The 27,965-nt window shown below is 50.8% G+C and overlaps 1 protein-coding gene across 1 annotated transcript; it reads right to left on the bottom strand.

Moving 5' to 3' along the window:
• Positions 1-154: 154 nt before the first annotated feature.
• Positions 155-27,068, bottom strand: LOC128977540 (Golgi integral membrane protein 4-like). The gene is made up of 14 exons (XM_054395101.1): positions 26,882-27,068; positions 20,530-20,604; positions 19,188-19,237; positions 18,355-18,408; positions 14,574-14,724; positions 13,245-13,327; positions 8,811-8,966; positions 8,408-8,686; positions 7,129-7,286; positions 4,471-4,679; positions 2,176-2,243; positions 1,913-2,077; positions 763-834; positions 155-265 (listed from the first exon to the last, which is right to left on the bottom strand). The coding sequence occupies exons 1-14, from the start codon at positions 27,066-27,068 to the stop codon at positions 155-157; spliced, it is 1,818 nt and encodes a 605-aa protein (XP_054251076.1).
• Between the last annotated feature and the right edge of the window lie 897 nt (positions 27,069-27,965).

Raw genomic sequence — 27,965 nt, 5'->3', positions numbered from 1 at the left:
TGTGGGTGTAATGCACATCTGCAAGCCCCCTGCTCAGTGCCTGTGCAGACCATTATCTCCTTCTGCCTTTGTCTGTTCTGGGCAGTGTTTAATACAGGAGCCAGTTCCCAGGAGGAATTCCCATCCTCTCATTCCTAGTGTACTCCGTTTTCTTTCAGTAGTAGTCATCCTTCTTGCCATCAGCTCTCTGTAAGCCTGCATGGTCCTTCTGGTCTTGGACAAGTTCCAGGTCATCATTGTCATCCACCTCACCTCCATGATCCTCCTGGGTGCAGAGGGAACAGCCAGGAAGGAAAAAAATAAAAAAAAGAAAATCAGCAAAGTCTCTGGAAAAGCAGTCCCTGACTAGCAGCACACTGTGGTGCTCCTGAGTATGGTTGTTCCACCACACCAACCCAGCTTGGGAAACTCAGGAAAACAGGGAAGAATCCCTCTCTGCCAGGGACCTTTAGGTGTCATTGGCAAGACACAGAGGTGAGAAGCATCTCTCAGCTCAGCTGCTGCAAATGGATGCAGAAAGAAATAGGGGAGGGGAGACAGAGCATAAAGGATACTCTGAACTCCTGGGAAAGAAAGGAGCAGAGCTAAGTGGGCTCTGGGTTTGTTCTGGAGACCCACCTCAGTGGGCAGGCAGAGACAGAACTGAAGTCAGTGCTCACATCTGATTTCCTCAAAGCTGAGTCAAGCTCAGCCCCTGGCTACCAACACCCCCAGATAACAACCACACCAGAGAGGGAAAGAGGAAGAACCTTGGTGTCGTACAATTTCCTGCTCCTGATCTTCTTGGTAGTCATCCATTTGGTCTTCCCTGGGCTTGGCAGGTCTGCCAGCATCCTGCAAAACACAGAGACTCACTCACTGCTGACAGTACCCCAGCCAGGGATACAGCTGCCTTGCGTTAGAGCCCCAGGTGTGGGCTGTAGATCAGGAATTCAGGGCAGCAGAGGGACAATGAGGCAATCCAAACTCCATGTCTGCTTTTTCCATCCAGTCTCACTTTCCACCTGCTGGCAGCAACAGCCCAGCTCCTTCCCCCGTGGAGAGCAAGTCCTCTCCTGCAGCAGGGGAGTGCCAGGGCCCCTGCCCAAGCTGCTGCAGCAGCACCAAGTGCCAGCACTGCTGGGAATCCACAGGTTATTTAGGGTAGAGCTTCAGGGAGCACAGCCCAGCCCTGTCTGCACATCAGGTATTCAGTCACTAATTCTTTCCACATTTTCACTAATCTTAAAGAGGTGTTGCTCTCTTGGTGCCAGCATCTCTTTCTCCTTTGATTTCATTGGCTTGGGCTTCTTTTTTTCCCCCCTTAAGCCTCACTATCAATCATGGGTTTAGAGGCTGACAGATAAAACACTCCTTTTTAAAACAAGCAACACTCAGCCTCTTGTCAAAACAAGCTAACATTTCCCTGATGCAGAGTCTGGCTTCAGCCAGCAAGAAGCACTCTGCAAAAAGAATGGATTCCATCTGCAAGCAGGCAGACAAGGAGGCAGAGTTCTCACCTGTGGGCACTGCTGCCAAGAGCCTGCTGCACACACAGGAGGACCTGACCAGAGCCCCAGCACAGGCCCTCTGATGGTCTCTGGTTTGGGTCTCTCAAGTGCTTGAAAAGCTACAGATCTCTGCTGTAAGAGCTGTGGGGAGAGTCATTTCCTGCTCAAGGTCTTTCCAGACACTTGGGTGCTTCACATGCTAGGGCTGACTTCAAACAGCAGAGAGGACAGGGCCAGAACAAGTTCTGGTAGTGACCAACCCACTGATCCTCCCTCAGAAAGAGGCTTCTCCTGCCTGCTCTACCCTTGCAGTGGGATCATGAATCCATCCAGGAACACAATGTCCTGAGGCTTTCTGCCTCCCCCCATTCATAGCTGGGGATCTTCCCCTGCCACCTGCTGCTCACCCTCATGTCAGTTACCTTCAGTGGCTTCTCCTTGGACTCTTGTTTCACACTGGGCTCCTTGAACTTCTCCAGACCTCCCACTTTCTCTTCAAAGTCAGGTCTCTCCAGCTCAGCTTCCTCAAACTCATCCTCCCCTTGGTTGTTGGGATCCTGGGCTGGATCTGCAGCATCATCTGGCATCTGGACAAGAAAAGCCTCTTGTGAATACCAAGCAGGATGTCCCCGTGGGAGATGCTGACTATAGAGGAATGCTGCACCCAGGGGAGAGCACAACTGACCATCGGCTCCTGCACAACAGCCTCCTTCTGAGAGTGCAGGCTCTCCTCTCTCTCAATCACTCCTGCATCTGCAAGGCAAAGGGACAGTCATCAGTGTCACCAGGTAAGATTCCCACTGCTGGGGAGCAGCTGTGCTCACTCTACACCATGCAGAGATGTGTCTCGACCTGCCTGCAGCTGGAGGCAGACAATGGTCCCTGTATGAGTTCAGAGGAATTCTTTTGCAGTGCCATTTCCAAGAGCTCAGGGCAAAGCAGCTCTCTGCTCCTGCAGCTGCCAAAACTCCTTCCTTGTCCCCAAGGCTGGGGCACCAGCACGTGTTGAAGCATGTCCAGAACTTACTGAATGGTGCAACGTGACAGAGACAAAAACCAGCTCTGGATTCAGGCCCTGATCTGTATTGGGGGCTATAAATATCTAAAGGGGGGAGGTCGTGAGGATGGGGCTGGGCTCTTTGCAGTGATGGCCACTCACAGGGCAAGGGGTACAAACTGGGACCCAGCAGGTTTCACTTGAGCTTCAAGAGAAACTTTTCTTTGAGGTTGCTGGTGCCCTGGCAGGCTGCCCAGAGAGGCTGTGGAGTCTCCTTCTCTGGAGAGATTCCAAACCCACCTGGATACAATCCTGTGCAAGCTCATCTAGGAGAACCTGCTTTAGCAGGGAGTTGGAGCAGATGATCTCCAGAGGTCCCTTCCAGCCCCTACCCCTTTCATTCTGTGATTAAGGTGCATTTTTTCCTCATCCACTGCTAAGTTTTGGCAGCATCTATAGCAGCAACCCAGCCCTACAGGCAGTCAGAACAGCACTGGGGGCTACAGTAGACCACCCCAGGTCACTGTGTCCAGGCCACCTGCCCCTTTGCTGGCACATGGCTGCTGAGAACAAAAGGCAGGAGGAGAGGAAAAAAAAGCAGTCTTTAAATACATATCCTTTGCCTAATCCTCATCCTGAGCTGGATATGGCTGTGACATGTCCCAGCTCTGGCACTCACCACCACACCAGCCATCAACATGGGATGGCATGGCCCATGTCTGCCATCACCATGGCCCAAGTGCCTCTCCCCCAGACATGCAAGGGGAGCCTGGGAGCCAGCAGCATTCCCAACTGGACAGCCAGGGCACTGCTTTTGGTTGTTAATTCCAATTAGGACACAGAGGTCAAGGGCTGTTGGTCCTCACACTCCCTTACACCTGCCACAAGGTCTTTGCTTTTCAGGGTGAAATTCACTTTGATGTGAACCAATTAGTTCAGTTTCTCTGAGGGGACTTGCTGAAAAAAATCAGGTCAGCAAAATATGAAAGAGCAGCTCCAGGAGTTACCTCCCAGAGTTGCAAAGAGCTGTAGGTGCTCTGTTGGCTGACTGACAAACACAACTGCCTGCCCTTGAATTTATTTGCTTTTAGCCCCTTGAGGACAGCTGGGACATTGTCTACCCTAAGTAACTCAGAAAACCTATTTCCCAAGTAAAAAAAATAAATAACTACCTACATTCCCGTGAGAGATTGAATCATAGAATTGTTTAGGTTGGAAAAGGCCTTTAAAAATCATTGAGTTCAACTCTTAACCCAGCACTGGGTTAGCCTGCTGAAAAGTGACATTTTCCCCATCACTCCCATGGGAATGAAAGAAGAGTTGACTTCACTTACACAGATTTTGAGGCCACCACCTTGGAAATGTGTGAAGATGCAGGACAGAAGGGAGCAGACCCAGAACACTGTCCAGGCTTTGCGTGTGACCAAGGACAATATCCTCACAAGGAATCTTTGGAGTCCCTCCCCAGCAGAGAGCTCTCCTCCCTCCCCAGCAGAGAGCTCTCCTCCCTCCCCAGCAGAGAGCTCTCCTCCCTCCCCAGCAGAGAGCTCTCCTCCCTCCCCAGCAGAGAGCTCTCCTCCCTCCCCAGCAGAGAGCTCTCCTCCCTCCCCAGCAGAGAGCTCTCCTCCCTCCCCAGCAGAGAGCTCTCCTCCCTCCCCAGCAGAGAGCTCTCCTCCCTCCCCAGCAGAGAGCTCTCCTCCCTCCCCAGCAGAGAGCTCTCCTCCCTCCCCAGCAGAGAGCTCTCCTCCCTCCCCAGCAGAGAGCTCTCCTCCCTCCCCAGCAGAGAGCTCTCCTCCCTCCCCAGCAGAGAGCTCTCCTCCCTCCCCAGCAGAGAGCTCTCCTCCCTCCCCAGCAGAGAGCTCTCCTCCCTCCCCAGCAGAGAGCTCTCCTCCCTCCCCAGCAGAGAGCTCTCCTCCCTCCCCACTCCCCACTTTGATGGGCAATAAATGAGTGCTGTGCAGGATAGGATTAGGGCAGCCCTACCCATCTCAAGCTCCTCATCATCTGTCCTTTCCTTCTTGTCTTCCTGATCAGCTCCTGGATGCTCTTCCCCTCTCTTCTCGCTGGGTGGCTGTGGGCTGCCTTTCTGCATCTCTTGGCCATGCTTGGGATCAAACTGAAGGCTCTTTGGGTAGCTGTGCACTTGTTCTTCATCCATCTGAGCATTCACTTTGTTAACTATGTCTTTCCAGCTGCAAGAAGGGTACAAAGCAAAAGAGATCCCCCCCCACAAACCCCTCAATATATCAAAAGATAATTTCATCATCCTGTATTATAATGGCAAGCAGAGGGAAGAAACCTCAGCACATGTAGAAGCTTGTCCTGATTTAACTTCTGGGCAAAAGGAGCTGTTTGCATTCCTTGCTGTGATATCTGCTTGCAACAGAACATTGCATATGCCATAAGCACAGAATAAGTTATGCTTTATAAACACAATTTACTGCTGAACTGCTTTAAGATCACTCACCTGATACAAGAACTTACCCACACAGCACTAAACTCCAGCCCTAAAGAGAGATTTACTCATGCCTCACACATACCCAAAGATCTAAGTTTATGGAAAGATATCAAACCCATAACTCCTCTTTTTTGTTCCAACTTCAAATGAAGAGGCTGCTACAGTAAAACTCTAGAATTTTGGCCTATAAGGAGAAACAAAAACCCCAAACTTTCAAAATCAAGAGGAAAAGCACAATGCAAAATTTATCCTTTCCTCTCGTTCTCTCACCTGGTACCAGGGTGAAGAAACCAACCCCAACCTCGCTCCAACCTCCTCTCAGGGAGCTGTAGAGAGCAATGAGGTCTCCCCTCAGCCTCCTTTTCTCCAGGCTGAACACCCCCAGGTCCCTCAGCTGCTCTGTTTTCCAGACCCTTTACCAACTTTGTTGCCCTTCTCTGGACGCTCTCCAGCACTTCAATGTCCTTCCTGGAATGAAGAGCCCAAAACTGGACACAGGTTTAAGTTCTGAGAAAGGACAAGTGGCCTTCACTGTAGCAGCTTTCTAAAGCCAGCATACCACCACCACACCAAACTTCCAGGAAGAGCAATCCTAACCCAGCCTTCAGCTCCCATTTCCCCCATTATAAAACCATCAAAATGCAAATCAGCCATCCAGAGCTTGTCTGGAAAGTGCTGGTCTCAGCCACCAGAAGCAAGACATTGGCCACTGGATGCATGCCCTCCTTGGTACTCTGCTGAGGCTTGATATTGTTCTTGGCATCAACACCTTCTGGAGAGGGTTGGTTTGTTCACTCCTTATCACAGATCTCATACAGAGTCAACAACAGGCTCCAGCTGCTCCAGAATTTCCTAACCATGGCTCCAGGAAAAGAAAAGCAGCCCAGACACACCAGCACCTCTGTCCCTGCAGCAGTTATTTGCCAAGCAAATCCAATATTTGCACTGTGTGTGTCACAGAGCAGTGATGGCATCTTCTGCAGGCTCTGCAGAGCTGAGGAAGGACCATCCTGCCATCACAACCTCAACCCTCACCTGCAGGTACACTCACACAGGCACCTCCCTGTCAAGAGGCAGAAAATCCTCAGTGCTGTGACTCCCTGTGTCCATCAGATGGTGTCTGCCAAAGCAGTGTGGAGGGGACATTGCCCTTTAAAGTAAGCACAATCTCTGACCTGGGAGGGCTGCAGGTTAAGTGAACAAACAACAAAAAAATGGCAGAGAAGAATGGGTAGCATCAGACTGAATTAAGAATGAAATCCAGAAGTCTCCTCTACAGATAAAAGAGAAATTAAATCTGGTTTGCTCCAGTAAATGGAACAGGTATGACCTGGACAGACACAAGGGATAAATAAATTAAATGAGGAAGCACTATTTTCAGAGTTAGTTTCTTTGGATTATGGCCAGACTTTGATAAGTTACAGCCTCAGAAAGACATTTTCTGCCTGTTGCAAAACAGACTGGTCTGGGAGTGCTGCTGAGGGAGCCAACAGCTCCTGCTGTGCCTCTACAGCACCCAGGACTACAGGATCCTGGTCCCAGACCAGACTCCCAGCTCCTACAGCAATACAAGGAGTACAGGAGGAATTATCCATGCTGGTACCTGTATGGAATGGGCAGGCTGAAGCTATTCTCTGAACTTCTGCCCTCTCCAAGGGGCTCCCTCCCCAGACCTCTCCTCTTCTCTCCTATTTACCCCAAGAAGAGATCTGGAGAAGACTCTGCTGAGGATGTCTAATATCAGCAACAGTCCCAAGCTGCAGGGAATTTTAATACCAAGGTTTCAGCTAAGCTCAGTTCCAAGTCTTTTATTTTGACCCCTGATCCTTACTCTGACAGGGTTGAACTGGTTTGCCTCCCCCAGATGAAGCTGAAGTTGACATAAACCACATCATCTCAAGTGCAGGGGTGCAGGAACATAGGACAAAAGCCTGGGCTGCTAGATGGATTCTGATTGTGTCCTCATTCCTGGAATAAGCTCTTGCTGGGAACTGTTTTATCCCGTTCTGGATAAATCCCTTGGTTTGGGGATCACAGCTCTCAGGCCTGTCTGACTGCTCATGTTCTAAGGAGGCTCTGTGAAGGAGAGTTCTTAATACACCAAGAGGAACCCAAGCGCCATTCCCTGGCAGGAGAAAAGACATGGAAAGGAGGATTGAGCAGAAGGGATTTGTTTCACCAACCTTTGCATTTGGCCCTGTTTGGTCCCTGTGGAGTGGTGGGTGCCTGGCCCCTGAGGTTTTTCTGCTGCAGAGAGTTGTTTTGGATCAGAGAGGGTCAGCCCAGCAGCTTGGCTTTCCTCGTGGCTCTTCACCTGGATGCGCATCACCATCTTTACATCCTGCAGAGGAGAGACATGCAGGCACTCAGGAGACAGCCCCCTACCCTTATCAGGTACCCACTGAATCCCCCTTGCATTTGGGCAGCCTCATGGGCCAGAAAAATCCTCTCTCAAAGAACAACAGATTCAGTCTAGAGCCCTCTGCAGCCAGCCTGCAGTGGGAGAGGTTCTTCTCCTTCCATGCAGCCAAGAGGAAGCAGTTTGGACTCTGTGTGACCCAAGCTTGTCTCAGGCAGGTTAATCTCCAAGAAAAGAGGAACAACAAAACCACTTCCAAAACCCCACACACAGAGAATCATTAAGGTTGGAAAAGGTCTCTAAGGTCATCAGATAGAACTTGCAAACCCAACCCCACTGTGGCCACTAAACCACATCCCCAAGTGCCATGGCCACACCTTTCCTGAACACCTCCAGGGGTGAGGACTCCTCCACTTCCCTGGGCAGCCTGTTCCAATCCCTGACCACTTTTTAAAGGAAATAATTTTTTCCTAATCTCCAACCCAAACCTACCCTGACACAACTTCCTCTTATCTTATCACTTGCTCCTTAGGAGAAGAAACTGACACCCAGCTGGCTCCAACCTCCTCTCAGAGAGGTGTAGAGAGCAATGAGGTCTCCCCTCAGCCTCCTCCTGACTAAACACCCCCAGCTCCCTCAGCTGCTCCTCCCCAGCTCTGTTCTCCAGACCCTTCCCCAGCTTTGTTGTCCTTCTCTGGAGCTGCTCCAGCCCCTCAATGTCCTTCTTGTAGTGAAGAGCCCAAAACCTGAGCCCAGTGTTCAAGGTGTGGCCTCTCCAGCAGTTCCTGTATTTACAGCCTAACCACACTGCAATTATTGTCATTTCTGCAGAAATTTGCTTTCCATAGCTGCTTCTCCATCACCCCAGGAGGCAGAGGAGCTGCTTTCATGATTTCCTCTTTGCAGAATCCAGCAGGATCCAGAACAAGAACCCAGCCCAGCCACTAAACCACAGGCTCTGGAGAGTGCACAGGAGTCTGAAACCTGGGGCCAGGACCCTTTCCATGCCAGGAATGCACATGTGCATGTCATTACAAATACCCCAGAGCTGAGCTTCACAAGCAAGGGCCACACAGGGCAAGCAGCAGGAGTGCAGCACTCACTGGGTTCCCACTGGGGAGGCTGTTCATGGTCCGGGTGAAGCGGACGACGTGGCCGTCCCCGTGCCTCGCTGGCCAGGCTGGCACAGCATCTGGCAGGGAATTGGCATCCTGCAGTGGGGCTGGATGGGTAAAGAGGACATTAGCCTGTGGCCTGGGGGCATTGTTCCTGTAGGAGCTCTGGCCCTGCAGCAGAGAGCCATCTGCCTGCTTCTGCAGCCCAGCGACTTGTGATGCCAGCGGGTTCCCAGCGGGGCGATTCTCCTGACTGACTGCCAGTGCCTGAAAAGAAGAAGGGACAAGAGTCAGCCAAGCTCACTTGCCCCCATGCTGGAACCCCTCCAAGCCCCATGCTGAAAACCCACAGCAGAACTCTTCTCCCTGGGCTTTCCTGGGAGTAGCACACCTTCTGCCTCACGAGCTGCAACTGGCTGTTGGCTGGCACCACAGGCTGCTCCTTCAGCACCTGAAACTGCTGCTGCCCCTTCCCAGCTCCTCCTCCTTTGAAACTGGGCATCTTCTGTAGAGCTTCCTTGAGCTGCCTGAACTCTTCCATCTGGGCCTGAGGGAATGAGAAAGGCAAAGAGAAACCTCACACAGTAACAGTTGTGCACAGGGAGATGTTAGGTTATGGTTGGACTCCATGATCTTAAGACCTTTTCCAACCAGGTGATTCCATGAACATTCCTTGCTAAGAGCAGCCACTCTTTTCTGGCCAGTTGTTCAGCCCAGAGACACTACTAAAGAAAACATATGAAATGTGTGAAAGGCTGGAGATAAACCACAACCATTAATGGCAAGCCCAAGGTAGCCTTCAGCTTTTCCTCCAGGCTTGATGGATATTCTGCACTCCCCCTTTGCCCAGCTTGACTCTTCTTTCAGTACATATTTACCCTGCAAGGGCTGCCCCATGACATCAATTCCTTCCCTTTAGCACATGAGCTCTTGACATAACTCTTGCTTTTCAATGATCTTAAAGGTCTTTTCCAACCCAAACCATTCCATGATTCTAAGAATTGTATCCTGGGTCTTGTCAGGTGTGACTCCCTCTCCTCCTGTGCCTCCCAGGTCAGATTTATTTTCCTCCTGTGAAGGCATTTCTCCATGGATGTGCTCATCTCAGTGGGGCTGACAATAATTGGCATTATCCTGCTTTAGACAATTCAATTTACTTTGCCAGACAGATGGGAATTGATTCTCCTGGACTGTTAAAGCAAATGCAACACTTTGCTCTCTCTGCTGCAGCTTATTTCATCCATCTCCAAACCCTGAAAAGCAAGGCTTGAAAAAGCCACTCAAGGAAAAGCTCTCCACTCCTACCCCAGTTATTTATAGGAAAGTGAGGAAGGGAAAAGCTTTTCATCTGCTTGCCAGGATACCTGGAAGTGGACCAAATTAGGGACTGGGCAGAGTAGGAGAAAGCTTCCAAGCAGCAAGGAAAGTTTTAGCAGGAAATGAATTCCTGAGCAGGCTCTGTTGATTTCAGTTCTTCCCCCTGAAATTTGACCTTAAAATTAACATTAGAAAAAAAAAACACACCCAAAAAAACCAACCCAAACAAAACCACTCAGCAAAGGAAAAGGAAACCAAAAGCACTTTGTGGGCCATAGCCCTAGCTAGCAGGAGATTGCTTCCAGTCCCAGAATCACACAATGGTAGGCATTGGAAGGGACCTCTGGAAATGATCCAGTCCAACCCCCCTGCTAAAGCAGGGCACCCACAAGGGGTTGCCCAGGATCACAATGGCCAGGTGGATCTGGGATCTCTCCAGAGGAGGACACTCCACAATCTCTTTGGGCAGCCTGCTGCAGGGCTCTGACACCCTCAAAATGTATCTTTAAGCTCAGGTGAAACCTCCTGGGTTCCAGTTTGTGCCTGTTGCCCCTTGTTCTGTCTCTGGGTACCACTGGCAAGAGCCCAGCCCCATCCTCATGACCTCCACCCTTCAGCTCTTGCTGAGCATTGCTCAGCTCTCCTCTGGAGCTGCTCTTCTCCAGACTCACCAGCCCCAGGGCTCTCAGCCTTTGCTCCTCACAGAGCTGCTCCAAGCCCCTCAGCAGCTTTGTAGCCTCTGCTGAACTCTCCCCAGAAGTTCCCTGTCCCTCTTGAACTCAGGAGCCCAGAACTGGACATAGTCCTCCAGATGTGACCTCACCAGGGTAGAGCAGAGCAGGAGAAGAACCTCCTTTCATCTGCTGGCCACACTCTTCCTCATGCACCCCTGAATATCATTGTCCTTCCTGGCCATGAGAGGACATTGTTGGCCAGATGGGAGCCTGTTAAGGTGGTCAGCCCACTGGGAAAGAAGCTTTGGACTATCCTCAGAGCACAGACTCCCACATGCTGTTTGCAGCCCACCATGGTGAGCTGTGCTGGGTGCCTCCCTGCCTCATTTTGCCTGGCAGAGCAACTGCTGTGACAGTTCCTGCAGGCTGGGCTGCTGCAATGTGCTCATTTCCCAGGGATTCTAACATGCTCTCTGGAATGCAAATCACTCCTCCAAACTTCCACCTGCCAGGAGGAAGCAAGACCTGCAACGGGGTGAAATGTGCACTCCTCAGTGCAAATCAACACTGCAATGAAGAACTGCAGTGCCTGAAGGGGGACAGTACCTGGAGGGGCTAGAAGAAAGCTGGAGAGGGATTGTTTACAAGGGCTTGCAGCAACAGGACGAGGAGCAATGGTTTGAAACCAGAGCAGAGTAGATTTAGGCTGAGCATCAAGAAGTTCTTTACTATGAAGGTGGTGAAACACTTGGAACAGGTTGCCCAGGGAGGTGGTGGTGGCTCCATTCCTGTAGACATTCAAGGTCAGGCTTGATGGGGCTCTGAGCAACCTGGTTTAGTTGGGGATGTCCCTGCTGACTGTAGGTGGGTTGGACCAGATGGCTTTAAAGGTCCCTTCCAATCCAGAGCATTCTAAGACAAGGAAGCTGGGAGTCTTTGTGGGTGTCAGCTCTAACATCTGGCATCTCACCCCACTGAAGGCAAACACAGTGCCAGCCTCCTTTCAGTCCTGAAACAGCTGATCAGCCAACTTAAAGATTTAACACTAAGGCTCATTGTCAAAAAGATCTGAAGTACTTTCCAAAAAGTCACTGGGACCAACCCCTGCCACTCTTCCAAGAGCCAGGAATAGCAGGCAGACAGATGGCTGGAGCACAACTTGGTTGCAGGACTGTCTGGTACACGCAGAGCTGAGTCCTGTCTCCCACACCCAGGGCAGATCCTTTCCCTCCTGTTCACTCTTCATTTTGACAAGAGATGGCAGGGATCTCTTTCCTGCAAACTGTTGGGTTTTTTTTCCCCATTGGTCACAACACTGAAGGGGCCAGAAGATTAAGGTTGGCAGCACAAAAGCTGCCACCACATTTCCCAGTCTGCAAGTGCTTGACTTTGGAGCTTCAGCAATCTCTAGCCAAGGGTTTGTGGTGGTGTGTTTTGTTTTGTTTTTTTTGTGTCAGTGCTGTTCAGAGCCCACTTGAACTGCTGATTGCTTGAATGCAGCACAGCCAAACAGCACTTGAAGGCTTCTCTGCTGAAGGGTAATTCAGACTGGTCCTACATGGTGTGCCAGATGCAAGTGCACTCAGCACTGATCCAGCAAGACAAAAGTAGAAATCCATCATGACAAACAGAGGACCATTGGTCAGCTGCCATCAGCCCAAGCTGTCAGTGGCACAGGGCTGTATGATGGGAGCTGACTGGGTCTCAGTGCTGCTTGAGAGCAAGCTGTGGAGCAGCAACATTAAGCAACTGCTTTGAAAGTTTGACCAGGAGGTCCAAAATGGTGGTCTTAGGTTGATGGTTGGACTGGATGAAATTAGAGGTCTTTTGCAAGCAAAAGAGTTCTGTGATTCCAGGATTCTATGTGTTTTACAGCAGGAGGTGTGAGTGCAGGCTTGCCCTGGGCACTGCAGAGGCTTGCCCCCACCTGCTGTTTCAGTTCCTGCTGTGGTCTGGCTGCCCTGACCCCTACAGAGACTAGAAGCCTTTGTTTAGTTGCCAGCAAGTAGGCTGCAGGCAGTATCCCTGCAGGAATCCTACCAGCCTGCCTTGGCTAGGTGGAGGAGCAGGGTCAAGAAGCAGTTGAGTGGTCATGCAGGATTCTGAAGGCAGGCAAGTCAAATGCACTGACAGCCCACCTGAGACCCCTCAAACCACAGCTGACATGAGCCAAAGAGCTGTCAAATGACAGCTGCCTGCAATGCCAGGAACCTGGGCTTCCTGCCTGGAGCAGCTCCTTATCTGGGGACTTTGCCATGCCCTAGAGCCACTTAGTCCCTGCTCTTGGGCAGGGCAGACCAGGCCAGAACTCCAGACAAATCTTGTAGAAGTCAAAACCTACTACCCCCACTACCACACACACACTTCTAGTTCAGCAGCCAGTTCAGGGGACAAATCAGTTGTCAACAGCATCTCACCACAAGCAGCTAATTGCTTCTGGGCTTATCCCATAATCCATGGGAGTGCTTGACAGAAGGCTGTTAATTAACACCAGAAAAGGCTAATTCAGACTGGGACCTGACTTTGAAAGTGTATTTACAAAGCTGCCTGTGTCTGGGCTCAGTGTAAGAGCCTCAGACAGACACTCAGGACATTAATTCCTCCCACTTCTCCCAACATACTCTGCTTTCTCCCTTCTCCCAGGGACTTGTCTTGGTGTACCTTTATTCCCTGCTCCTGGGCCAGATTCCAGGAGGATATTGCTTGTACAGAACTCACCCCAAGCACCCACCGGCACTGTGTTAGGCAACTCCCCACACCAGGTTATTATTTACAGAACGTTTGAGGGTGCACCCAGCCCCCCATGTGGCCACAAGTACCTCCCAGTTGACTACCTGGGCATTAAGGAGCTGAGAGTGAACTTCCTGGTGAGCCTTCCGGAGAAGCTTGCTCTCTTCTCGGAGTTTATAGACTGTGTCTGCAAGGGAAGGAGACACTGGCTGAAGAGAGCTGGTTTTGCAGGTGGAGTACCTCTCTTCCTTGCCCTAAATTCCTCTTGACCTCACAGATCTCTCCAAGCCCAGAAATTGCAGCTAGGGACTAGGCAGACACAGCCAAACCTGCAGCATTGCTTTCAGCACTCAGGGCTCCTGCCCAGCCAAGCAACTTCCTCCTCTCTGGAGTGTCTCCAACTGCTGCTGTCAGGGTCAGGCTCTTGCTGTGCTATCAGAATCTTTGTTTCTTCATTCCCCTTACCCTTGGCAGCTAAGAACATCAAGCAGTGCTCACTTGTCCTACCTCTGCTGACTGGAAGACTGGGAAACAACTGCAGGAGAGGTCTGTCAGGTTCTCCTGAACCCGCAGCAGATCCAGTTAGGAAGTTCCTTCCTACTGCACAGAGAAGCTGCCTCTTGAAAGGCTGCTAAAAACACAACCCCCTTACAGTGAGCAACCACAGGACAAGTTCCTCTGCAGGCACATTTATTCTTTGTGCTGTTAAGCAGCAAGCTTGTGCCTTGCAGCCCCCAGGCTGGGCTCCTTTCAAGCTCTCTGCACACTCCCAAGTACTCCAGTGACAAGACACACAATGCACTTACATCTGACTGCCTCCAGTGAAAAGCAAAACCATGTCAAAAACTGTTCAGCCTTACTCTGGATCCTAAAGCTCTCCAAAATATCCCTGGAACTGCACGCACTGGGAGGCAGGTGGCAGAAACCAGGGATGTCCCACATAGGGTGGCAGTGCAGGGGTGTCTGAGCCCCCAGAGACACCCAAGTATGGTTAAGCTCAAGGTCATGCAGTCTCCCAAGGGGCTATGAAAAAAAGGAAGCCTTCCCCTCCGTGATCCTACACTGACCATACAATGACAACCTGATTAATGCCAGCCCCACTGGCCAGGGGTCTTTGTGGTGATTGTTCCTGCACAAATACTTCCCACCTGGGAACCCCAATGGTCTCCCTCTCATGGGAAGCTCCTCCACAGCCTGCTCTGCCTCCCTCAGCTCACTTGGCCAGCTGGAGCACTGCCCTTGCTCCTGCACCCTCACCCTGAGGCACCACAATGCTCCAGCTGAGGTGTGGAGGTCCAAGGCAGTGCACACTCACACACAAGTGTCCCTACAGTAGCTGCAGACCCTTTAGTGACCTCTAGAAGCAAGAGTGCTCTCTCCTGACCTCAGCCTTTCCTCTGCCTGCTGGATTCTCAGCTCCTCATCACACTCACCCTGCAAGCTGGTGACTTCAGTGTCCTTCTCCTGCTGCAGCTGGGCATATTTCTGGCTGTGGGTCTCCAGTGTCTTACGATGTTCCAGTTTCAAGCTGTTGTGCTGCAGCTGCAGGTCAAGCAGCTGCTTCTTGACATCTTCATGCTGATTCTGAATATGAAAAGTGACACAGAATCAGTACAAGGAGAAGAAGAGCAATTTCCAAGTGCTGCTTAAGTGCTTCTATTTAGTAAGTGGCTTGGGGAGGCAGAAGAGATGCTCATTGCTCCAGTGAGGTAGCTACAAATCCCAGACACAAGAAAATTTTGTGTTCAGTGGTCCAGAGGGGATGCAAAATGCCAGTTAAACTCTGCTTTGGGAAGCAGTTTGGGATGTCTCTTTGGATGCCCCTAAACTGGAAGCAGACTGTGGTGGCAAGTCCAGTCCTGCCTGCAAAAGAGATGGAGATTCTGGGACACAGCCAAGGACTACTCCTACTCCTTCCCAACTTCCCTGCACACCCTGCTCTGTGGGAGCAATGCAGGCTGTAATATTTGCAGCTATCAAACCAAATGCCTGGGGAGCACTGCATGAAGCCAGGGTCCTTTCCAGAGCCTCAGACATGCTGAAGGACATCACTGCCTGCAAGGATAGCCCCCATGGTGCTGCTTGCCACTGGGGACATGGCTGGGGACTCAGGTTGTTCTCTCTGCTTGGTTTGCTTCCTGGCAGCCTGGCTGCTCTCCCACCCACCACTCCAAGCTGCTAGAACAGGAGGAGACCTTTTGCAAGGGTACCACAGCCTCTCACACAGTGAGATTCTCAGAGAGCCCACGTTCTCCATCACAACCTGGGGATGAATGCCAGGGTAAAAAACTCTCACAAGACCAGAGACTGTTTCAAGCAGGCCAGGAACTCATCAGACAGAACTGGGTTGAAGAGCTGTTCTCTTCCCCCCTCCCCTCTTGCAGAACCCAAGAACAAAACATGCTGAGACATCCTTTTGGTCTGACCCACTGAACCAGAATTCACCTCCTCTTTTTATTTTTTGTGTTCCCATGGTAACCTAGAGAGAGTCCTTCCACATTCAGTTTGTCAACACCAATTATGTATACAGATTGATGGGCTCACAGGTGAACCTTGGCCCTTCCACACAATAGCTCCTCAGGACTCAGGCAGCAATTTCAGTCAGCCTTCTTGTAAAAAAAAAAAAAAAAATCATCTTTTATGAAAAAACCCAAACCTCTAAATGCTATTAATTTAGCCCCAGTAAAAACAAAGCATCTGTGGCCTGGGGATTCTCCCCTGAAGCAATTCTCCTCTACTGAAAAAAAAAAAAAATAGAGAATAATTCTGCTCCAAAAATACATCCAGTGCAGAGGAAAAAGCTATCAGCGTGGAGGGGTCCAGAGAAGAGAACAAAGCAAAGAGACAAGGATGTCAGGTTAATCAGATCACCAGATCAGGAGGGAAAAGAAAGAGAATAAAAGATTCCTGCTCTGGCTTTCAAAGACATTAGGTACTTAGAGCTCTCATCAGAGCCACTGGCAGAAAGCACTGCAGAGGAACCACATCTCTAAAATCATTTAGATACTAAACACTTCAGAAACCACCAACATTAGCAAGTGAGAATTGATTTTAACAAGAAACTCCAAGCAATTCAAGGAATTCTAAATCCTCATCAGCTCAGGTCAATTAATTTCTCACCCATATTCTGTGTAGCAGGTGATGTGTGCAGTGTTTCTCCCCAGGCTGCTCCCAGCCTGGAAGAAGGGAGGGAATACTCAGCCTCTGACACCAGCAGGAAGCTGAAGAGGAGATAAGTGCCTTGACCAAGGTCACACAAAGCACCTGAGGTCCAGTCCAGCTCATTAAGCACACAGAAAATCCTCACTCTCAGCTGGTTTCCAAGGATGGCTGCAACATGCAGGAGGAATCTAAAGCTGCTGCTTTATTGTAGTTGCAGGACAGGAGGTCTGGAACATCCTATGTGTGATCAGTCTCCAGAGAAGCAACTTCACTGTGAGCAGAGCACCCTTGACCCAGGCAGCTCTACCAAAGCTTGGTGTGCTGACAGCCCTGAGGCAGCCAAGAAGCTCTGGTGTCCAGAGCTGCCCATCTGACTGTGATGCCTTTCCCTCCTCCACCTCACAGAAATGCTCTTTGAATCACTCAGGCAGAAACTGCAAGACACAGCACATGAGTGTTGTGCAAATGGTGCACAAATGCAGCTTGGAGTGAGGGAATCCATGCTGCCATGACCTGTGTGCCTACCCATCACACCCAACACTGCAAGAAGGGGAAATCAGAGCATTCAGGAAGCCAAATAATCCTTCAAACACTGGGAGTCCTTCAGCTCAGCTACCACACTGCAGTCCCCAGGGCTGGCCTTGTCTTTCAGCAGCTGTAAAAGTAGTTAAAAAAAAAAAACAAACAACCAAACAGATGATTTTTTTTTTTCCCTTCCCCAATAAAAGGAAGCAAGAGAAAGGGAGCCAGGATGAAATGCTCTCAGTGTTCCCTTGAGACAAGCACAGCAGAGCTCTCTGCTCAGGCTGCAGTTGCTATGAAGAAGAAGGTTACTATCAGGAAGCGTTCCCAGAATCCGCAGTGCTGGATAATACCCAAGAGACAAAACTGTACTTCCCTTTTCCCCAAGTTTGAATCCAAAAAGCCAGGCAGCTGGAGGTCCAGCTCTGCTCAGGAAATACAACCCAGTGGTGCTAAGGGCTGCTGGAACCCAGCCCTCTTTCTACAGCCCAGAATTAAATTCCCAGTTCACTGCCAAGGCTCTAACTAAAACCATTTCAAACCCCACCACTGCCAGCCACATTTGCACCACTCTGACAAAAAGCAAACTTGGACATCAAGATATGCTTCAGGTAGAGCATGTGATAAGGTATAAAATGCTACAAACCACCCCCCTCCAAGCCTCTCACATGGGCTGGAGTACATTGTGTTAGCCTGAGGGGCATGCTCCAATGAACAGAGCCATTTTCACACCAAGAGACCCAGAAAAGAACACAGCTGAACAAGAGAACTCCTGTGTGATAAACTGCACAAAGCCCACTATTGAAACAGCTCTAGGTGAAGGCTGTAATCTGATACAAAACCCAGCAGAATAAATAGGAAACTCCCCTGAAGCTGAATGGGCAGGGAGGAATGTGGAGCAGCACCACTGCCTGGCCTCCTCCTGCCGAGCTGGCACCAGCTGGAGGAAACCCTTGGGCTCTCCCAGGCATCTCTGGTAAGCAAAAGCATCAATTCTCCTTCCAGGGAGTGCACCCAGAGAAGGGCAATGAAGGTGGTGAAGGGTCTGGAGAACAGCTCTGAAGAGGAGTGGCTGTGGGAACTGGGGGTGTTCAGAAAGGGAGGCTGAGGGGACACCTTCTGTCTTTCTACTCCCTCTAAGCAGGCTGAAGCCAGGCTGGGGTTGGTCTCTTCTCCCAAGTAATAAGTGATAGGATGAGAGGAAATGGTCTTAAGTTGCACCAGGGGAGGTTTAGCTTGGATATTAGGAAAATTTTCTTTCCTGCAAGTGTGGTCAGGCTTTGGAACAGGCTGCCCAGGGAGGTGGTGGAGTCCCCATCCCTGGAGATGTCCAAAAATGATGGCACATTGGGACAGAGTTTAATGGGCATGGTGTTGGTGGGTTAACAGTGGGACTTGATGATTACAGAGGTCTTGTCTTAGATGATTCTCTGCTTAATTAAGGTCTCTTCTTAATGACTCTGTGATTCTAGGGAGTATTATTTAACAGGCAGCAGCTGGTGAGCACAGGAAACCAGTCCCCTCCCTTACCTTCAGTATCTTGTGCTGGGAGCTGAGTGCTCCATATCTGTTCATAGAATCTTGCTGGAAAGAAAAAGATTCAACAGTGCCATTAGATCCCAGGGAGGAACACACAGGAGCACCTTCCCACTGCCCCTTCACACACACAGGTACATGTGGAGCCTGGGAACAAGCCCACCAGGGTGACCAGCAGACTCTGGAGCCTGAGCAGGGCTGGGAAGTGACCTATTCAGAACAAGCCAGCCACCAGCTATTAACTGCACTCTCCTGGTTGGCATTCAGACTGGTTCTCCCCAGTCTTCAGTTCTTTATCTAGGACAGGCCCAGTGCTGGAAGAGCTTTGCACAGTGAACACCCAAGGCAGGCTGAGCTCTCTTTGCAGCAGCTGAGGGGGAGGCAGACAGCACCAGAGCTCAGGCTTTCGCCTACACACAAAAATTGCACCATTTAACAAAAAACTGAGCACTACAGCAGCTGAGCAAGCCTAGAGCCAACTGCTGTAACCAGGGAGAGCTACCAAACTGAGCTCCACTGACACAAACCAGCACAGAGGGGGGCCTTCATGCCTTGCTAAGAGTCACATTCTCTCCTTGTCCCCAGGGTAGCAGCAGCATCTCAACCCAGCAGCTCTGAAAGCCACCAGCCACCTGTGCTCAAAGGTCAAGTCCCCACAGCAGGAGTGGTAACATGGAATCACAGAATGCTTTGGGTTGGAAGGGGCTTTTAAAGGTCATCCAGTCCAACATCCCTGCACTGAGCCCAGCACCATTCTCGTGACTGTGGTGGTGCTAGAAAAATCTTTACTACACACACACACTCTGGGAGGAGTGAACCATACCTACCTTCTCCTTGTTGAGAGCTTCCTGAGCTTCCAGCTTGTACACTAAAAAGTCTAGAAGTAGAAGAAGAGAAGACAATTTAATGAGCTGGAGTTTAACCAGGATCTGGTTTACATTTTGGTGGGCAGAGGGAAGAAGGAACTCAGCCCCTAGCTAAGCAAAAGGCTGCAACTCAACAAGGTGGAATGCAGCTGCTGCTAGGAACCTCCACTCAATGTCCTCAGGAAGATGGTCACATTGTCCATCAGAGCTGTCCACCTATCTAGACTGCCTTAAATGTCCTTCCTTTCCCACTCTATAGGCAAGTGCATTGCAGACTTCCCATTCCAGCACACAAATGGCAGCACTTTGATGTCATTGCAACTGTGGAAGGATTTGGGGGCTCTGAAATGACATCAGAAAAGAGAAATCAAAGCTTCTGTGAGACCAGAAAGAACTCATCTACTGATCTCATCTTTGCTACCATCTTAAAATGGAAAGGTCTCACGACAGGATGATGTTTATTAGGAGGTTTCATTTTCTCACTCAGTCCCCACTGAATAAAGAAGAGGCAGGAATGGGAATGCAGCTTCTCCCTTAGCTATGCAGCCACACAGCTACAATCAAACCTGGATGCTGTAGGTCAGCATTTCGTCCATGGAGCAGCAAGGAAGAGTGATGTCACCTCACAAACCACTTTTGAAGAGAACAGCCAAGCTCTTAAGTTGCCAACAACAATCAGGTGCAAAGAGGTCTGGCATCCAAGCACTCTGCTGCACTGAAAGCTCTTGTAGCCGTCAGCTAATCTGTGAGCTTCCTACTTCTCGTTGTACTTCATGGGCTTAAAATATCCTGCATGCTTTTGTGTCTCAGCTTGAGAGGGTCTGACAGCCTGCATTGTCCAGGCACTGTGGAGTGCCCTGATGCTAATGTCATTAACCACTTCCAGAGCTCAGCATCTGCAGGCCACTTCTATAAGAAAGTTTACATATTTTCAAGAGGGGAAAATAAAACAAAATACAATGAACCAAACAAAAAATAAACAAACAAAAATCCCCAACCATGGTCTACACCCAGGTTTGGCTGTCACTTAAAGTTCTCCAACACTGTGTCATGGGAACTGTTACCCACTGAGGACAGAGGTAGGAATAGGAGAGAACAGAACTCACCTCCCAGCACCTCCTGCCCACGGGCAATGGACAAGTCAGGGAAGTAGCCTCAAACAAAGCATGAGTCAAACTTGGGGTGTGGGCATAACATCCACACATGGCTGAAGGCAGAACACGCTTTGGGTACATGGTGTCCCCCCAGAGGACAGCTGGAGGCTTGGCTGGGCATCGCTGTGCCACCCATGCAAGGGACTCACCTTCCTTTGTCTTCTTGTGCTCCCCTCGCTCCTTCTGCAGGGACCGCTCCAGCCGGGACCTGTGCTCGTACACAACTGGGGGAGCAGGAGGAGGCAGAGCATCAGATCAGCCCTTACAGTTCTTCCCATGTCTTCTTTTCCCTAAAAGAGGCTTCTCACAGCTCAGGCAACCAGGTGCACATCTGGACCTCAAATCCTGCCATGGACTGGGCCAGCAGGTGCCCAATAGGCTTGGGGAAAAGAGTCTTTCCTGGCTGGGATGGGCTGCTTCACTCTGGCTTGAGTGGCTCACACAAACCCAGAGTGAGCAAAGCAACTGCCCTGAAATACATTCAGATACCTGAAGTCCCAGCCAGTGAAAGGGCCAGCTCCAGTACAAGCTGTTTGTGCTGCTTTCACAGCCGGGAAGAGATAAGCTCTGGACCAGGGTGGTGACAGCTGGACTAGAGACAAAGGACAGTCCTGATACAGCACAGCTGCCTGTCACCCTCTGAGCATTCACACTCAGGCTGAGCTTTGGCATCTAAGCTGTGAAGCCCAAGATCTGGCTTTAGTGGCCAGTGACTAAACCATGTATTTGTGAGCCAAGTCCACTTCCAGGCTCAAGAGAGGCAGAGCCTTCCAGGTCATCTGCTCTGTAAAGACATCAGCAGCACACAGGAGAGCCATTTGCTCCCCTTCACAACCCAACCATTAGCTGGCCCTTAGGCCACTCAGGAAAAGTGAGCCAAGCATCTCCCTCTCTCAGTACAAAAGAACATCTGTACTCTGCACAGAACATCTGCACTCTGCACAGGAGCTGAGAGGGGAGAGGGATGAGGCTGCTTCAGGGTTGAAGCTGCTTCAGGGATGAGGCTGCTTCCTACAGCAGCCACATGACAAATGGAAGTGCCAGAGAAGCTTTCTGATGGATGGTGGTTTTAACCCACTCTGATGCCTGAATGCTAACCAAGAGCTTCCCCTGAGTCACAGCTTCTTCAAGCTGTGGTTCACTGTTGCGTGTTTCTCTTCTGTTGGATCACAACAAATCCAAGTCTGGTGGCTTTAGCAGGACCCTCACAAAGACTGGTGGTTTTCTTCCCACTTCAAAACTGCCTTTTCTGCACAGAAAAAAGAACCTCCACATGGTTTAACTCCATGATTTTTTAAGCCAAGCTAGCCATTGGCTAGGTCCAAGCTGTTTCATCTGGGAAAGACCTCTAAGACCATCAAAAGTCCAACTATCAACCCATTACCACCATAGCCACTCAACCATGTCCCAGATTGCCATCTCTACATGGTTTTGGTTTTTTTGTTTGTTTGTTTACTAGCCAAGTGCCTGAATGAATCAAGGGAAAAAGAAATGGCAGATGAAGCCAGGCATGGTGAAGTGTGGAGTCCTAAGGGTCTGCCAATTGCAGTCCCACTGCTTCCTAAGCCTTCTGGGGCACTACTCAGCTAGCCAGGTGTGCAAGAGCCTAGCTGGAGTTGCCTCATGAATTCCTATTGCCACCAGCCACTATTCTCCTCCTTTCCCTTTGCTACCCTCTCTACTTAAAGACATCCCGATGGAGAAGATGCTTCCTCTGGGCTGGGCCACTTGATTAATATTTTCCTCTGGACTGAGGAAACTACCAAAGCATTACAGCAGGGAGATTTGTTTTCAGTCTGGGAGGACTTTCTTTCCCCTGCAGAGCACACTGGTAAGCAGCAAGCCCATCACTACAGCTGTCCAAGTGTCTACTTCATGACAGCTTTATTTTTAGAAACACTTTTCCTAACAGACTACTCAGATGTCACCCTGAGGGCTTCCCCAGCCCAACTAAGCACACAAGAGACTGTGGGTGTAAAAAGCCCTGTTCAATGAAATTGTCACCCTAAGAACATCAGCCACTTCCCCAAGGACTTGTGAGCTCTGAGCTCTCCTGACTGCCACAAACATCTCACTTCCTTGCAGTCTTATCTAGCAGAGCACCTGAGGACAAGTCTCTGATGTGATGAGAACCTCACACCAGCAGCAAAAGTCATGGCTGCTGGGACTGCCCAGCAATTCCTGGGCTTTGCCATGCTCTTTCACATTCCCTGAGCTTCCAGCCTGTGTTTGGTTTGAGGCTTGGAGGAGTTCCCCATGTTGGACTTCCTCCTACAGGCATTTTTTCATTTTCTAGTAACCTGAGTATAGTGAAAGAAAACAGGGTTAGGAACTGCCCCCCCCCCTCCCCCCCAAGTGCAGGTTATCCACCTCTCCAGGTCCCTGCACTGCAGAACCCAGGGCAACCAAGGCAGTCAGCAGCCTCACTGCCAGCTCAGTTGAGCTCCACCACCCAGAACAGCAAAGTGCCCAGAGCACCAACCAGCTACAGCCTCCCTCAGCAAAGCCAAGCCCTCAGCACAGGGCCAGGCAAGTAAAGAACTCCTTTATGTAGGAGAGGTCTGCTTAGATGACCCCAAGCCACCAGGTGCTATTGATCTCACAAAGCAAATCCAACACTGAAGCACAGCAACAGGCTTGGGCTGACAGCCAGAACCACAAACCCTAACAGGAGCACCACAGAGAGTCTTCAGGAGCAGCTCCTTAGCACAGGCTGCTTATTCAGAAATCTAGGACACCAAACCTGGCTCTCCTGACACTTTAATAAGTCAAATAAGCTTAAGTAACCTCCAGTGATTAGGGGGTGAGGGGGGGGGAATCTGCCATCTCTCCTGCATTTCTCCAGGTCTCCAGAGCCCAGGAAAGGTGGGCTCAGCTTTACACAAAGCAGTGCAGCAAGTAGTCTCTCTACTGATCTTTGTGGTGGAATACAGTAACAGCTCAGCAGACCAAAATGGCACTGTACAACTTCAGAGGACAGGAAGCCAGGAAGTCTTTAACAATTTGCAATTCTAAGAGAGAATGGAGGGTGGTCAGTGTCTAAATCCAGGCTGGAATGCAGCCAGAATTCAACACTAAAGCACCATCACCTGCTGCCAAAGGAGTTAAAATGCAGAACTTGAAATGCTGGAACAATGAAATTCCTTGCAGTGCCTGGTCCTGGGGAAAGAAGAACAGGGCAAGGCTTCCACACACTCGTTCCCAAAGAGCACAGAAAACAGGGTGCTTGCCTGGAGGGGTTGCCTCATACACCCCAGATTGCTAAGAAAAGTATTTGGCAGGGAAAGTTTAATGAGTCTGTAAAGGCAGAGTGATTCCAGGCTTGAGCAGAAGGAGAGAAAAAACTGGGAGTGGTTTTGTTTGACTCCTGTCTGGAGAAACCATGAGCATGTGCTTGCTCCCAGCTGTCATGGAGAAGGCAGCAGAGGTGTCAGATTTGTGGCACCCACAGTGCACAGATCTTCAGGCCATTTCCATGCCAATAGCAGAGGCTGTGGGAAAAGTCATCTCGCTGCCCATGGCTCACAGTTCAACTCAGCTCTCAGCACACAGATCACCTCTAACTTCCAGACAGGTTGGACTTCGATGATCCTTGAGGTCTTTTCCAACCTTGTTGATTCTGTGATTCTATGGTTCTGCACCATGCTCCTTCCCCTCTCAGAGCTCATCACCCACAAAAGGCTTTCTTCTCTATTGCTATCCTTGTTACAAGCCTCAGACTCCTGCCAGTCTCCTTCCAGTCACATCACAACTCATCACCCATGGCACCAGTCAGGCTCAAGAATCATCCAGAGCAAGGGACAAGGGGAGCAGAATCAAAGGCAGACTCATCAGCCCTCCCTCTCTGATCCAGAGAGATGGTAAAGAAGAGACAGAATGGGTGAAAGACACCCAGGCGTGAGGACAGGAGGGCTGTGCCCTGATGCTCAGCCAGTGTGCAATGGCAGCCTGCTGTGAGAGAGAATTCCTGCATCCCAGACATCACTTTGATGTGCCAGGTGGCAGCTCAAGAGCCAAAGCCCTATGCTTGAGATCCCTCTGCACTTCAAGACTTCCATGAGCATGGCTCCTGTCTGCCAATCATTAGGCTTCTCTCACCAGCCACAACCAAAAAGAAGCTTTGCCCTTGTTAAAGTCATTGGACAAGGAAGTGTCTTCTGCAAATAAAAAAGGTCTCCATGGTAACAGCCGTGTTTAGGAATGGGAGGGCTGACAGAGGGTTCAAAACCCCAGCAACAAGCTGTGGCTCTGCCATTCAAGTGTATTTGGGTGGCAAAACTATGCTGGGCCTGTCTGGGTTGTTTGCTTGATCCTGCTGCTCCCAAAAGTGGGGTTCCCTGAGGCTACCACTGTCATCTTATTCTCTGAAGAAACAGCCCCTCTCTCCAAGAGAAGCAAGAGATGCTGACACACCAGAGAGGAATGTGGGCTAACTTCTGCCCTGCTGAGCTTCACAGCTCAGAATCACAGGATGAGAGTGGAAATGGCTGTGGCTGGGGCTGTGCAACGTATTAGGAGCTGGAGCTGTTTGATTGCCTTGAGATAAAGAAGAAATAGAAACAAAATGTGAGGTGGTAGCAGTGAAGCTATACACACACACAATCGATTCACAGGATTGAGTGGAGGTTTTTAAAGCAAGTTTCCTTGAGAGACTAACAGAACACAACCACCACACTCTGCTTTCCCAGTTTACAAGCAGAAACACACAGCCCTGAGCACAAGCAGCCTGTGTGCAATGTTACATTTGCATCAACACTGCACAGCAAAACCACCAGCAAAGATTTAACCCCCAACGGCACATGGGTTGAGTCACAGACCTGCAGAATTCCCCAGGCTAGAGAAACAATGTCACTGGGTAAGGCAGCAGAAGTCAGAATGGATACCTCACATTTGATTTTTAGCCTGAGGAAGAGCTCAATTTAAACACCACAATCTAAACCCACTAGGGTAGAAGAAAAAGTGTTAAACGAATCTCTTGACCTTGAGTCACTCAGAACCTCGGGCAAACCACGTTTTGCCCCTGCAAAATTCATTCTGTGGGCACTCCAGAACCAACCCCTCCCTCCAGCATCACACTCACACAACTGCTGGCTACCTAAGAATGGATCCCCACCAAACCTCTCTACAAGGGAGCTCAGAAAATCCCCTCCAGAGACTCCAAATCTATCTAGTGGCAGGTGCTGGAACGGCAGCTTTGGCAATTGCAGTAAGGCTAGAACCACAGAGCAGACAAAGGAGAGAGGAGTTCAGCAATGGACTGACATGTGTCCTCGGCCTTGCCTGCTGAGATCTCTCCACAGGCTAAATGTCATGCTCCCACAGTCTGACATTTATGTAAGGAGGACAAATGAGGGGGGAAAGGGGAGGGGGAGCACACACATTATTCTTGCCTTCCGGTCTTCTGGCAGCTCTTGCCAGAGGAACCAAGTGCCCATCAGTGGGGTTAGAAAAGCCACCACTGCTTCCTCCTCCTCCTCCCTTGTTTTTGGGAGCTCTGTGCTGCAGCATCTGTCAGCCTCAAATAAGCCTTTTCTAGGCAATCTCTTGAGAAGAAACTGGGTTTATTCTCTTGGCAAGGCAATGGGGAGTATGACAACAAACTTTGCTGAAGGACCTCCTGCTTCTCTCGTCACTTTCCAGACAGAGGCTCCGGTGAGCTGGAGAGGGGAGACACATCTCAGAGCCTGCCCAACCAGCCCTAAGTCCTGCTTGCATCTTTCCTGCCTCACAGTTTAGGTGACACAGGACTGGTCTTTATGGATAAAGGGAACTACAGGGGGGAAGAAATGGAGCAGACATGACACAGCTGAACTCACCAGCCCGGCACACGCTGCTCACCATGCTGCTGTGAGCAGCAGCTCAGATTGAAGGCTGCTGAATTGATAGCAAAAAGGGGAAGGAAATAGGTGACAACATAGAATCATGGAATGCTTTGGGTTGGAAGGGACCTTTAGAAGTCACCTAAGTCCAACCCCTCTGCAGTGAGCAGGGACATAGGATCATAGAATTATTTCAGCTGGAAAAGATCTCCAAGATCATTGAGTCCAACTGTAAACCCAGCACCACCAGGGTCATTAAACCATGTCCCCAGGTGCCATGTCCACACATTTCTTGAACACCTTCAGGGATGACAACTCCATCACCCCCATGGGCAGCCTGCTCCAATGCCTTACCACTCTTTCAAGTAAAGAAATTTTTCCTAATATCAGATCTAAACCTCCCCTGGTACATTGTCAGCCGATTTCCTGTCATCCTATGCCTTTCACTCCATCCTTAATTATAAGCCCATCCAACATGACCTTAAATATTTTCAGGAAGGGGGCATCTACCACCTCTCTGGGCAGAAGTAAATCTTGGAGCTCTTCAAAGCCAAAAAGCTCAGTCTAGCTCCACAGAGGTACTCCACTTCTCGCTGGGCTGGGCAGCCAAACCACCAGCAGATAATGTTGGGAGGGAGGGAAGTTGGGGCAGCTGTGTTCACACAGAGAGCAGGTCACTCACCTTGGAGCTGGGCAGACAGAGCTTCCTGCTGCTGTTTGTATTTCTGGGCCAGGGCGTCAGCGTTCCTCACCTTCTGCTGCAAGTGGTTGTAGAGGAAAACTCCCGAGCCCAAACATGCCACAGTCACCAGGCAGAAGCCGGTTTGCAGGAGCCCCTTCTGCCTCCTGGAGCACATCCCAGTGCCCATGATGAGGCCGAAGCGAAACGCTGTAGAGCTGCCTCTCCCTCCTCGTTAAAGCATCGGGGGCTTTTTGCACCCCCAGCCCCTTTTCCCCGGCAAATTCGCAGATCCCTCTGTGCGATGCGATCAAAGTCTCGCCTTGGTTTCTTCTTCCAGCCTTCGGAGAAGCAGAAAATGCTCCGGCAGCGTTTTTATTCCTGGTTGCCCAAGACAGGGGAGCGCAGCTCGGCAGCGGCGGCCGGGAGCAGCGGGAGCGGAGCCGGCAGCAGCATCCTCCAGCTGCCAACGGCACCGGGGGACCGGCCCGGGAGGAGGGGAACCGGCGGGGAGACAGCAGAAGGAAGAGGAGGAAAACTTTTGCTTCCCATGTGCTGCAGTGGAGGGAGGGAGGGGGTGGGAAGGGGGTACGGCCGCCTTTGGCTCTTCCCACCTCCCCCTTTGGAGCACCGACCGGAAAAAATAACCCGGTGGGACGGGCAGCCCTTGTGCCCCCTCCCCGAGGCTTCCCTCGCCGGCAGCCCGAGAGGAAACGGCGGCACCGGTGGCCGGGAGAGCGGCCAGGAAACCGGCGGCGGCATCCGGGCTGCAACGGCGGCGAGTCCGCCCTCCGCGGCGGGAGGGGCAGCGGCAGGGCAGGGCCGGGCACCGGCAGCGCCCTGGAGCCTACCCCGGCTGTCCTGGAGGGCGGGAGGCTCCCACCGAAAGTCTCTGCCGCCAGCCCCCGGCCAGCCCGCATTGCCCCGGGGGTGCGGAGGGTCTAAGCCCGCGGGGCGCTGGGGACAAGCGGGGAGAGAGCATCACTCTGTGTGTGTGACCCCCCCAAGCAGGTCTGAGCCACGAGCCTCCCACAGAGTTTGTTTTCTCGTCTCTAAACCAGCGGAGAAAGCCGCAGGCACCTGCTGG

This window comes from Indicator indicator, chromosome 32 (assembly GCF_027791375.1).
Source record: "Indicator indicator isolate 239-I01 chromosome 32, UM_Iind_1.1, whole genome shotgun sequence".
NCBI lineage: Eukaryota > Metazoa > Chordata > Aves > Piciformes > Indicatoridae > Indicator > Indicator indicator.
Note: the sequence above shows the minus strand (reverse complement) of the source record. Positions and strands in the feature narration are given on the sequence as shown.

Bases quoted from the DNA above. Each gene is read 5' to 3' on its own strand.
- LOC128977540 (XM_054395101.1), bottom strand. From the start codon at position 27,068: ATGGGCACTGGGATGTGCTCCAGGAGGCAGAAGGGGCTCCTGCAAACC. The intron at 18,409-19,187 runs GTAGGTATGGTT...TTTTCTTTCCAG, and splicing joins AAGCTCTCAACAAGGAGAAG to CAAGATTCTATGAACAGATA. The intron at 7,287-8,407 runs GTGAGTGCTGCA...TCTCCTCTGCAG, and splicing joins GCCTCCCCAGTGGGAACCCA to GATGTAAAGATGGTGATGCG.